Here is a 12,524-nt window from a genome sequence, read left to right as displayed (position 1 = left end):
TAGTGCACGGAATCCAATCTAGTTCACCTCTTGGGGTGTTCTTACTCATAGTTTTAGCAAAACGCATCTTTATGACTTAATGTGCTTCTCAACCTTGAAAACCACATGGTGTGGCAGCAGACCATAATATTTGAAAGGTAGGGAGACTATTGTGCCCTTTCTAAAGATTGTGATTATAGCCCTTTCCAAAGGAAAATTCTATCTTCCTTATGATTCTGCCCGTATCCCAGGGATAACATTTGTTACATCTGCAACTGGAACATTCATTTTATGTCTTCTGATTCTTTATGTTTATTATTTCTTTGTAGTAAATGTTTCCTTTTACCCTGCATAAGCTGGATGTGGCCAAAATGGATATATTGCAGAAGCATGTTGTATGCATATCTGCAACCAATTAACTGAATGCTCTTTGCTGCAATATCCTTCTGTAAACTCAAGAATTGAGTGTGGTAATCTAAGTATTATAATCATTTTTCCAGCCTTCCTCATTATCCCAAAAGTTATTATTATAATTCCATTGAAACATTATTGGAATCCCAGCATATTAATTGCCATCTGTCACCTGTGCAATCCATGGCAAGTGTAAAAACATCAAGATATATTTAAAGTTAAGGGAAGCCAATCCCTGTCAAAATGTGTGGACAAAGACACTGATTCAAGGTCTCTCCCAGAATTTATTAGCTTGTGAAGAAGGAGGTAGCTCAAGGAGGAGTGATAGCGAGGATCGCGAGAACTGGGTTAGTAACTTGAGCCAGGTAGGGACAAAAGAATCTTTGCAAAATGCAGGGAGAATGACACAAAGAAGGATCAGTGTGCATAACTCAATTAAGCTAGCAACTCAATTGTTTTTGGAGACTGCTGTTTCATTTTCTGATATGGAAAGTTTTGTGTCAAGGGGACTCATAACCTATTTATTTTGAGGCTCATATACAGATTCTGTTTATGATGAGTGAGAAGCTCAGCATTGGTGACACTCTATGACCTACACGAGACCACCTTTTCAGATCCTCAGGAGCTGAAATACCTTGTGAGCCCATTCCTTTCTGATCTGTGGGAAGACCCCATCCTGAACTCCCCCTGGGCTTTCCTGGACACTGTGTTCCTTGGGGAGCAGGTCTCTTGAGCTCACTTTGCTTAGCTGACTTCTAAGATGTCAGTTGAGTCCACTGTGTCAACCAAAAATAGAAAGTGTGGGTGGAGCTGGAGCCTTATAATCAGCCAAATTCCCTTCAGCCTGTTCACAGGCTGGCTTCTCTGGGAGCAGCTCCTTGTGGGCTCAACCATGAGTGTCCTGTTACTGGTGCTGCTACTGGGCACTTTTCTCCTAGGACTCCTTGTCTGGAGCATCTGTAAGCACTTGCTCACCACAGATGTCCCCTCTGCCTTGAAACATCCTCTCAAGTTCAGAATTCTGCATTGCATATTTATATACGTCGTCACCCTGGTGAGTGTTCTTTCAGGTTCCACCATGAGTCCGGGTGCAGTCACTCTACCTCCCTCTCTTCTCTTTTCATTTCCTTTTCCTCTCTTTCCATATTTCCCCAAGACAGACAAGGTAAGATTTGCTACACAGTCTTGTATCCATTTTCTGTTTCTCCCTTTTTCCTTTCTTTGTTGCTTCCCTCCCTTCTTTTGTTTCTTCCTCATTTGCTCCTCCTTTTGTTCTCATTTCTATGTTTGTTTGCATCCTTCCTTCCCTTTTTGATTCTTTATAGTGTTTATGCTCTCCATCCTTCCTCTTTTCCCTTTCTTCCTTTTTCCTGTATTTCTTACCATTGTTTCCTCTGACCTCTCTACATTCCATACTTTATCCCTTTTCACTTCTGCTCCCTTCCTTTCTTGTTTCTTTCTGTGTCTCCCTCTCTCTATTTTCTTCTTCTTCATTTTCTTCCACCTTGTTTTTTTTCATTCTATTTTTCCTTCATAACTTATTTTCTCCTTCTCTCTATTCTTTTGTACCTCCTTTCTTCCTTCCTTCAATCTGTGCTTTCTTTAGTATTTCTTTCTCTGTCTCTCTTTATTTCCCAGTCTCTCTTGTCCTTCCATCCTCCCTGCCTCCCTGCCAGCCTTCCTTCCTTCCTTCATTTCTTTCTTTACCTTCTTTTCTCCTTCTTTCTTCCTCTCCTTCCAATCTTCCAACCTGTCCTCTCTCCCACTGTAACTCTATCCCTCACTTCTTTCAGTGTCAGATAATAACAAAGTGCAATCCACGATCCCTTTTCTGAGAACTGAGACTCAGTCCTTGCACACCAATGACTTGACAGGGACTTATGCTTTCTTCAGTGCAGTATACTTCTCCATCTATGCACTTACCTGTCCTCAGGTGTTTTTCCTACAGAGTAGTAAGTACCTTGCAAGTAGAGTCACTCATGTCAACTTTAAACTGGGCTTTAAGCACAGGGTCAGATATTCTTTATTGATGAAATCTTAAATAAATGAAGCCATCATTTCAGGGTGGCCCTACCTGTATTTCTCTGAGCAGGGCTTCAGCGTGAGATGGTGGTAGCACATTAACATCTGCCTAAGCATCATCAGAAAGAATGTTTTGTTCTCCCTGTATGAGGTGGGCAAATTGAGTTAATCCCAATATCTCAGTACTGGGCACCTAAGAATGACCAAAGAGCTCACACTGAATACCTCTGAGTATAACTATACAGGAGGTGAGGAAATCTAAGGGCAAGAAGCATCAACAACAGCCAGTGTATGTTTCTTATACTGCCTCTTCCTAGCTGTGTGATTATGGGCCACAAGAGTTCCAGTGTCTCAGTTTCATGGGAAGATGAGACCTGTCTAATTATTTTTGGTAACCATGTTAGATGACATGTGACAGAAATGAATAGGTTTAGGACTATTGGATTAAGAATTCTGTCTCTGGAGAATTGGTGGAATTTTTTACCATTGGAATAAATTACTTCATGTCTGGGCTCAACCACTGACTGCATGAGAATTCCAATCTCTGCCTTTTCTCTGCTGCTCTGACAGTACCATTGAGTATGTAACTTACAAACAAAAAATGTTTGGTTCACCTTTAGAGAAGTTGGGAAGGCCAGGAACATGGTACCAGCAGTGGGTGTTTTGCAATATGCCTTGGCAATAAGGCAAGCATGCATATAGTTGCAAGACAGCAAACATACAGTGACCTCATCTTGTTATTTCGGGGCCACACTGCAGAGATAATGAATCTCTTTCCTTCACAGAAGATTGTGTGAATCTTTAGAGGACATTCTCTAACAACTACATAGATTCTAACTCAATCCTGTTATGACAACAATGAATTTGCAACATGAGCTTTGGAGCAGACAGACATTGAGGTCATAGGAATATCATTATACAGTCAAGACCATATTGCTGTGGAACCTGAAAACCCAGCTCTCTATCAGAACAAGAGCAAGAGCCCCCTGAGATGCAATGAGTGAAATAAACATGCAGAGGCAGGAAAGAAACCTGGGATGACTTACCAGTGCTGGTGGTGGGGAAGCCTGCTGTCTCTACTTTACTCTCCTCCTCCTCCCTTCCACAGGGAATCATACTAGAGAAGCTGAGGATTTGCTCCATGCCCACCTTTGCCTGTTTTTCAATGGACATTTTTTTTGCAAAGAAAAAGGACCCTAAAGTGGTGGTGACAGACCTGCGCTTTGGAACAATCTCTGTGAGGCTGTTTGAGCCCAAGGCAATGTCTTGCAGCTCAAGGGCAGGCATCGTCTTCTACCATGGAGGAGCTGGGGTGTTCGGCAGCCTGGGTAAGGAGCCTGCCTGATGTGTGGAAGAGCAAGAGTGGGACATATGGGTAATTTTGTTTGAGATCCCAGGAGAGTCTCATGGAGTGATTCAAAGAAATCAGCCATAAGAATTTCTTCAGAGGAGGCAAGAGAGGACATGGGGACTCACTTGATTTAATGGTATTGCTGTCTCCACCAGTGGTTTCCACTGTCTGATAATCTGATTTCTTGATTATGAATCAGATATCTAATCTTCCTTCTTTTCCTACTTACCTTATGCCTACTGGCCCATCGTATTTATACCAGAGTGATTTTCAACTTGTACATTGTCCTCAGCTCTGCAAGGCCATTGGGTTACAAACCTACCTGCTCTTGTTTACACCGTTCACCTCCAGGAGGATTCTTCTAACTGGTCCTGTGCCCTTCCAGCTTCCTCAGCCTCACAGATCTCCCGAAGCCTGGGGATGCTTTTCAGTGGTGGAACATTTACCTAACATGAGTGAAATCCTGGTTTTCATCCTAATCATTACCAAAAAATTATTCCATACCTTCAGGCATGAATTGAGAACACATCCCATCCGTGGGCCTTATCCTTGTGAATAGCCTTCACTCTCAGAAGCCCCAAGGTTGTTCCCCCAAATGCTGCCCTGAGTTCAGTGAGGATGAAATTTCCAAAGGTAAAGCAAGATGGGCCAGCAAGTAGTTCCTAAGCACTTACTGTGCACCCCTTCCCACCAATAAGGCGCTCAGAAATGCAAGAAAGACACAGGCCTTCACCGGAAGTGCCTGTCAGTCAGTGAGGGAGCAGGTCAATGCAGGCAGGACTATTCAGAGGTGGAAGCTTCACATGGTGATAAAACAGGATGCTAGAATACACATGACTCAGAGTGGTTGAACTGGGTTCCTCTAATTATATAAAATTTGTACAAGATGGTAGAATTGGAGCCCAAGCCCAGGTGATGATGAGGAGTAGGCACTAGTCGTGGGGATCAGGTCATTCTGAGCTAGGTGGGGACCTAGGGTAGACTGGGGAGACAGGTGCCTTAGGCTTGAAAATGACAGGCAGCAAAACCCTCTATCATTAGAACAATTAATACTGCACATCAAGGAAATATTTAAAAGAACAACACAAATGTAACAGACGAAGTTGAACTTAGTACCAAAGAATTACTAGGTAAGGGTGAGTGACTTTTGCAAGGGCAAAGCAGAAGCCTGTTTAACACTTTATTTTGCTAATTGTCTCATGCTTAGCATTAGTTTTGGTTTGTAATAGTTTACATCAATACCTTTTCTATCAGAAAGATTGAGTGACCTGGGACCCTAGATTTTGCCCCCACAGTGGATACTTCACTTGCTCCATCCTAACCTGGCCCTATTCAGTCTAAGCAACAGGGTGTCAAGGGCAGAGCTGTGGAAACATCAGTTTAGTCCCTGAGGGAAGAAGGAGGTCAGGGTGGCAGAGTGGGTGATGAAGCTGGTTAGGTCTGCAGGGCCCACACCATGGGCTGCAGAGGTTTTGGCCTGGGCTATCTTTAATCTCCCTTGGGAACTTTAAGTTCCAACTCATCCCAGCTCAGCCCCAGGCTTACTGAGTTTCTCTCTAGGGTGTCCTCTGGTCTCAGGATGTTCCCAGATGACCTATTGTACAGTGCATCTGAGATGTGAAGGTACAGACCTTTTACCTACATGCTGACCCTCAGCTCAGCTGACCCTGCAGGATGTCTGCCTTTGTTTGCTGCTATCACTACTACTAATTTACATCACCAGATCCTTTCTGGATCTGAAAATGGGACTCACCTATCAGGATCTGAGCCCCATAATGGGTTTGTAGGGCAGCCTACTCATATCAGTGGATCTGCATTTTAGAACTTCAGATGAATCCTTTATTCATAACACATCCTATCCAGCCATTGCTTCTTTCTCCATGAGTATAAATACACCACATGATTAATATTTCCAGTAGACATGCTCAGCTTGACTTTCCCTGGTTTTGTACATTTGAGATCCCTAAGCCTTCCTGGTTCCCAGTATAAATTAATCGATGCAGGTGAACCCCAAAATCTTCCTCCTTGACAGTTGGGAGATCGGGACAAAGCTTAATTTTCCAAGGCTGAGCCTACCAAAGTAGGAGGAGACCAGAATAGAAACAGAGATAGGACAAACCCCATGCCTGCCTACAAGTAGCTCTCCCTGATGCAGTGTGGGAGTACTGGGCCCTCCTCATGAGCCACTCTGGGTCTGTTGTTTTCCTGCAGATTCTTACCACAACGTGTGCCTTTCCCTTGCCCTGGAGACCAATTCTGTGCTGTTGTCTGTGGGGTAAGATTTTGAGACAGTTTTCATTTTTTCCATGGGATGAAGAAGGTGGGAGGGAGTTGCTGGATGACTGTAGAGCAGAGAGGAGTCCTCAGCCATCAGACACTCATGGACATGCCCCCAGGACACAGGTGCATCTCCATGCAGAGTGGCACAATCCTGGAAAGATGCTTGCCTCAAGGAGGGCACGGATCATTCCAGTGAGAGTGAATAGTGTATTACAGTGCCTGATCTGCCAAGCACTATTATGTGGCATTGGTTAACAGTATGGCAGGATGCATTGTGATATGAAATAATTTTTTATTTTAAGGAGGATGAAACCAAGGAGAATTAAACAGAATAAAACCAATCAAATCTAACCAGTGTAATCGACACAAGACTGCAAACCTCATGAAATCAACAATAATTACCCTAATACCTTTTCTCTCAAAATAGCTGTAAATACCTTCAGACATAGTAAAAATCAAACAGGACAGAGCAGAATAGAAGCAATAAAAATGAAATGGTGAATGCAACAAAGGACCTGAAAACCAGACAATAGTAAATCTAAAATGGTTACCACAATATGTCTTATTTTTGAAATAGCTGCTTATGTCCTTAAATATAACAAAATCAAACAAAACAAAATAGAACAAAACTCAACCCAATAACAATGAAAATGAAACAGGACTTCAAAACCAGATAATAGAGAATTAACAATGGCCTCCACCTTCAGAAGGTATTTGCCCTAGATTCCACACTGTATACCTCTATACTCTGAGTAGATGATCAAACCACAGACCCTAGACTGGCAAGGTCAGTGAAACACAAAAACACCACAGGCCTCCAACTGCATTTAACCTCAATAACTATCACCCCAACAGCTTGTGTTTTTACAGATGAGCTGATCACTTGCAGGGTGGTGGTGGTGGGGCTGTACCGGCTATTCTTGTATGACAGCCCACACCCTGGAAAGTGCTGGGGTCTGCCTTTCTCCCTCCCAGCCCCCTTGACGGTGGCTTGCACATGGTGCTGGTTCTCAAAGAGAGTTTGCCTCTTGGTGAATTCTTAGCATGTCCTGGCCCCGGCCTCTCCTCTGCCCCTATAGTCTCATAATGGCACTGTGTCAAGGGCAAGATTTGGGTTTGATTGACCCCTGCTGGCAATGGCCTGCACATTGTCAATGTCAATGAATGTTAACAGGACATGCATAAGAAAAATGATCAAAAAATTACATGAAGGCTGATGTTTCAAAAAGTGTTACGATAACGAAAGTAAAACTAATACCTTCTAAGAATGTCCATGGTTAAAACCAAATACTATAGAAACAAAGTGGGCAGGATGATGTATCCAGCATGTCAGGAAATCCTCCTCTAGGCAGAGGAGGCTCTGAGATGAGAGAAGATAGTGAGGTGGTCTGAGTTGGTTGAAGGTCTCGGTCTAGATTTTGGCTGTGGTTGACCTGATGGTTCTGTAGATTCTTATTATGTCATTCCTACTTATCTACCAACCACCCCAGGCTGCACCAGGACCAAGGTGGAGACTGTGTTGAGATACAATTATCTGTGGAGGCAAGGATAGTGATGGTAAATCATTAGTATTCCGCTCCTTTCCCCAAGAGATCTCAACAAGGAAGAGAACACAGTTCAGACAGGCCAGGAGAGAGAATCAAAAAACTGCCCCTTTTCACTGTGAATATCTGATGGCCTTCACTAATCTTGGCTGCTCCTAGTGTGAGTAGAGAGTGTCGCCGTGTGACTCCAGCAGGTCATTTTGCACCACTAACTCTCTGTGGGGACACTGAGGATGGCAGCAGTTCTTCAGGGTTTCACACCTGGGAGCCATGGAGTCTGGATTTCTACCACTAGAGCTCATGTCTCCAAAGACATAGGGATAATAAGACCTTTTGCACGGTGAGAACCAAAAGGTGACAGTGCTCCCTGTGAGATTTTAGAACACATCTTGTGTCTTATGTTTTATGCGGTGATATCTTATAAGAGAGTGCTCAGTGTTCCTTTTATTTTAAATATTTGAACAGCCTGGGACTTTGGGTCCATGTACTTCTGATGGAATGATTGGAGGAATGATAACCCAGAGGAGGAGCTTGTGTCTACCTGGGCCATGCAGTGTGTGATGCAATGGAATAGGAGCCTGAAGGACACTGAAAAAGAGATTTTTTATTCTGCTCTGTTTTATTTTTTTTGGCTGAAAATTACTTCAGTAGTTTTATTTTTAACTTTTATTTTTTTGGCTGAAAACTACTAGTCTCAGCTGTGCTACTCCCAAACTCACAGAAAGTAGGACTGAAAGCTGAGGACTGTGTCTTTTGAGTAAAGATGATAGAGGCCAGGATACTGATTCAAACATAAAATTTAAAAACTGCTGGAGACTTAGCTTAGTGTGAAGATTGTTATTCAATTCCCAGTACTGAAATAATTATTTTAGCTACTTGGGCCTTAGGGTGATCACAGTCAACTTGCTGATTTTCTTGTTCAGGCATCCTTCTCAAGTTCAAGCACCCTGGCCTTGATTGGGGAAGTGAGGCTAAACATTGGTTACAACTGATCAGTTACTTTTGCATCACGCTGCAAATACGTGCAGTCCTTCTAGTAGGGCTAAAGGCCTTTCAGTGCTTGACTCCTGAAAAAAGCACCAGAGTAGATAGAAAAGAGACATAGCAGTTGTAATTGATGGTAGGCAAGCTAAATTTGTGTCCTAGCCTCAGTCAAAACAGTTCTTAAATGATCATTATAACTATGTGAAGAGACAGGTCGAATCTGTCTCAGGAGTGGGTTAAAGCATCAAAGGGGATGCAATGTGAAGAAAGAGATTTCACTGCATTCACTCATAAGAAGTCTACAGGCTGAAGAGATGAGAACATGTTCTCAGTAAATCAGCCTTCACGTCCCTAGCTATAACCCACAGCTGTTTCTGTAATCCAGGTATTAGATGCATTGTCCACAGCAAAGCTAGTTGGAAACTAGCAATGTGATCCCCAGATGGGTGAATTGCAAGCTAGTTCTCTCAAATAGGCTCAGCGGAAGGGAAGCTAAAGAGCTTATTTGGAACATTTTTCTAGGTAAGAATTTCTCAATTTTCACAACCCTGTGCCGCTGTGGCTTTATGTGGGTCTCAGGTTGGCTCTGTTAGAATGGGCCCAGCTACAAAAGAGTGATAGTTTGTTGCAGCAGTTTGTCTTGTCATTGTAGCTTTGTGTTTCAACACTGTTGCACCATGGTGGTCCCTAACTGCTTGAGGAGGAGCAGAAAGTTCACTAGCCATTTTCCTGTTTTTTCCTTTTCAAAAGCTAGTAGCTTTCTACTCCTATGGGATTTGTGCATGCCAGGAAGCATGGGACCTGGAGCCTGAACTGAGAATATATACTCTTGCAGAGCCAGACATTGGACATACTGTTCCTATTATCATAGGAAAGGAGAGGGATACCCATGGTAACTTCTTTGGATCATTCTGATGAACTCAATGGAGAAGGTCTCCTAAGGGTTGTAAAAGTCTGTTTAGAGGGCATATAGTGACCCTTTGCACATTATTCTTTGTTCCCTTTTTCCTCGTTAGGTACAGGAAGCTTCCTTACTACCATTACCCTATCATTATCACTGACTGCCTGAATGCCACCATCCACTTCCTGAAGAGGCTGAAAAGTTATGGTGTGGACCCTTCCCGGGTTGTAGTCTGTGGGGACAGCATTGGAGGAGGGGTTGCTGCCCTTATCACCCGGGCTCTGTTGAGCCACAAAGATCTCCCCCGAATCCGGGCTCAAGTCCTCATTTATCCGGTTACTCAGTTCACCAATTTCCAGTTACCATCTGCTCAGCAGAACCGAAATATCCCATTTCTCACTGAAGAACTCCTGATGATGTGCCTTTGTAGATATGCAGCCATTGACATCTCTTGGAAAGATGCCATACTGAAAGGTGCTTTTGTACCCCCAGAAACCTGGGAGAAGTACAGGAAATGGCTCACCTCTGACAATATCCCTGAAAGATTCAAGAATAAATACCAAGAAACCCAGTTTCCTGGGCCTTTTAATGAGGCTGCCTATCTTGAAACAAAACATATGTTAGATGTCCAAATTGTCCCCATCTTAGCTGATGATGAGATCATATCTCATCTCCCTGAGACCTTCCTGGTGAGTTGTGAGCATGATATCCTCCATGATCACACCTTGCTCTACAAGAAGCGCTTGGAAGACCAAGAGGTCCCCGTGAGCTGGTACCATGTGGAAGACGGCTTTCATGGATGCATACTTTTATTTGGTCAGAAGTTTTTCGTTTTTCCCTGCTCTGAGAAAATTTTAAATGCTGTGGTGAGTTACATAAAGGCCTTGTGACAGTTACACTATTTTTGTGAGTAGTGTGAGACGAGGATATGTCTGCCACAGATGGTGGATATACTGAGTTTTACTTTCCAAAAGGAGATGCTAATACACCATGTCCAAGACAGGGAGAGTACAATAGCGTAAGAGCTCTCTAGCTTTCACTTCAAGATAATAAAATCTGTTTTCTTTTAGTATTAACAGAGTGGAGTTTTGCATGGAGCTATGTTGTATAATGTTTAGAATTAAATATCATTGGAGAATAAAACACCTTGAAAGCTTTCTTGAAGCCTTAAGCCAGAAGGTCTATGCACACCATGTATAAAGAACTGACCCCACCATCCATGGAGGGTACATATCTGTGATGATTAAACATTGCTGTGTTGAACTCTGCTGGAAGGAGTAGGTGGTCACTCACTGTCCCTGGGTTCAAGGTCACTGATCATGTCCCACCTCAGAATACTTCCAGTTGGCCTGAGAAATGTTCCTGCAAGTAATCATGGCTCAGATCAAGCCAGCCTTAAGTAGATTTAGAGGCATTTTTTCCAAAGATATACACAAGGCAGAGTGAATGGTGTTGGTGTATAGAACTAGTGAACTGTAGGGAGTAAAGTGGTTTATCTAGACCAAAGTCTTCCACAGAAATCCTTAAAGCAAATCTGTGGCTGCCACAGGGAATTTCTCAGAGGAAAGCTGTGTTGGTAAGCTCTTGATAGTATGTGGGATGTGGAAAGTGAATTCATTCTATTGGGGAGGAAATGTTGCCCCTTTTCTCTGTTAATTTAGTTGGATATTTACAATGTCATATCACATAAATTTAAATGGGGAGCAATTCGTTAAAGCAGCCACAGAGAACAGATAGGGCCTGGTGGCCCACATATCTAATAATCAGTGTAATAGAATCTGGTACACAAGTCTCCTCTGATTTTGTATCATTGGCAGATCTCATCCGAAGGAAATCATGGGTCTTCTTCACACTCGTGGGTCATACAGTGTATAACAGTGCAAGTAAAGGTCAAGTATCATTGCAAAATATCCCATATGAAGAAAGCTACAGGAGAAGATGACAAGAATAACAGTAAAACTTACATGGCAGCCTAAATTATAGAAGTTGTTCTGCACCCATGAGCTCCACCTTCTGGTTCAGTTGACTTCTTGTTTCCCCAGGAGGGATCCTCTCATTTGCTTTAGCTGTACTTCCCTTATGAGAGAAAAATCCCTCCCTGATTTTCGCCAGGAGTCCTCTGTGTCTTCCTGCAGCCTATTCCAATAGTGATCCCATTTCTGGTCCTCATCAAGATCCAAGAAGTTTATATTTGCAGTCCCTTGGAAAAGTTATTGGAAGTCTACCACTCTATCACTTAGATTGACTCCAATCTACCATTTTCTGTGCAACCTACAGATGAGAATCAAGACTCTAAGACACATTTATAATTGTGGGTGGACAAAGGGTTGCAAGTCCAGCCAGGATGAGGGTTCATCAGAACAAATGCCTCAACCCAGTGATTCACTGAGATTTTATTAATTCATGAAGAAGGTAGTGGCTTGAGAATGAGTATCTGTGACAGTGGTGAGACATACATGAGTCTTGTGGGCTGGGCTGTGTAGGAGACCTGAGAGCACCTTTTCAATATGCAGAAAGGCCAACCTCCATAACATAATTGAGGTAGCATTTAGTGTTTAGGGATACAATGCTTCAACCATGATGAGCAAACATTTTTGTTCTGGGAAGTCATGGTCTCTTATCTTGTGGTAAAAACCAAGGTGACAGCCCTGGAATGGTAGCTGTACATCCTGCTGGGTTAAAACATGTTTTGATGGGAGTCACAGGGTGATGAAGCAGTGACTGTCACCTAATTTCAAATATTGTGCACCAGCACTTCAGATAACCTTATCTATATTGCTTAGAACCATTTGAAGGGAAATGGAAATGGCTTAGCCAGCTCTGTTGTATCAGAACTTGAAGACAGGGCCAGGGCTAGCTGAACTGGAGATAATTACTCCTTCTTCAAGGAGAGTTCTATCCTTCACATGTTCCTAGATTATTTGTGACACTACTCTCAAGCTAGTCAGGATCCCATCAGAACAGAGAGGATACATGATCAGACGATTTTCCACTTTGTGTTCTCTCAGACTTGAAAGACAACAGAGTACTTTTGAAACTTCTGAATTCTGTT

General features: G+C 42.9%; 1 protein-coding gene across 1 annotated transcript; it reads left to right on the top strand.

Annotated features, from left to right (window-relative positions):
* Positions 1–1,282: 1,282 nt before the first annotated feature.
* LOC100712749 (arylacetamide deacetylase-like 4) lies at positions 1,283–10,639 on the top strand. The gene is made up of 4 exons (XM_003471413.2): positions 1,283–1,444; positions 3,521–3,740; positions 5,975–6,038; positions 9,588–10,639. Exons 1-4 carry the CDS (start codon positions 1,283–1,285, stop codon positions 10,360–10,362), a joined length of 1,221 nt encoding a protein of 406 aa, XP_003471461.1. The 3' UTR covers positions 10,363–10,639.
* Positions 10,640–12,524: the final 1,885 nt, after the last annotated feature.

This window comes from Cavia porcellus, unplaced genomic scaffold (genome assembly GCF_034190915.1).
Source record: "Cavia porcellus strain 051 isolate PalLab524CR breed Dunkin Hartley unplaced genomic scaffold, mCavPor4.1 scaffold_25, whole genome shotgun sequence".
NCBI lineage: Eukaryota > Metazoa > Chordata > Mammalia > Rodentia > Caviidae > Cavia > Cavia porcellus.
This window is presented reverse-complemented; position numbering and strand designations above follow the sequence as displayed.

Coding starts and splice junctions, on each gene's coding strand:
- LOC100712749 (XM_003471413.2), top strand. CDS start 1,283: ATGAGTGTCCTGTTACTGGTGCTGCTACTGGGCACTTTTCTCCTAGGA. Junction 1,445..3,520: donor TTATATACGTCGTCACCCTG/GTGAGTGTTCTT, acceptor TCCCTTCCACAG/GGAATCATACTAGAGAAGCT. Junction 3,741..5,974: donor TGGGGTGTTCGGCAGCCTGG/GTAAGGAGCCTG, acceptor GTTTTCCTGCAG/ATTCTTACCACAACGTGTGC.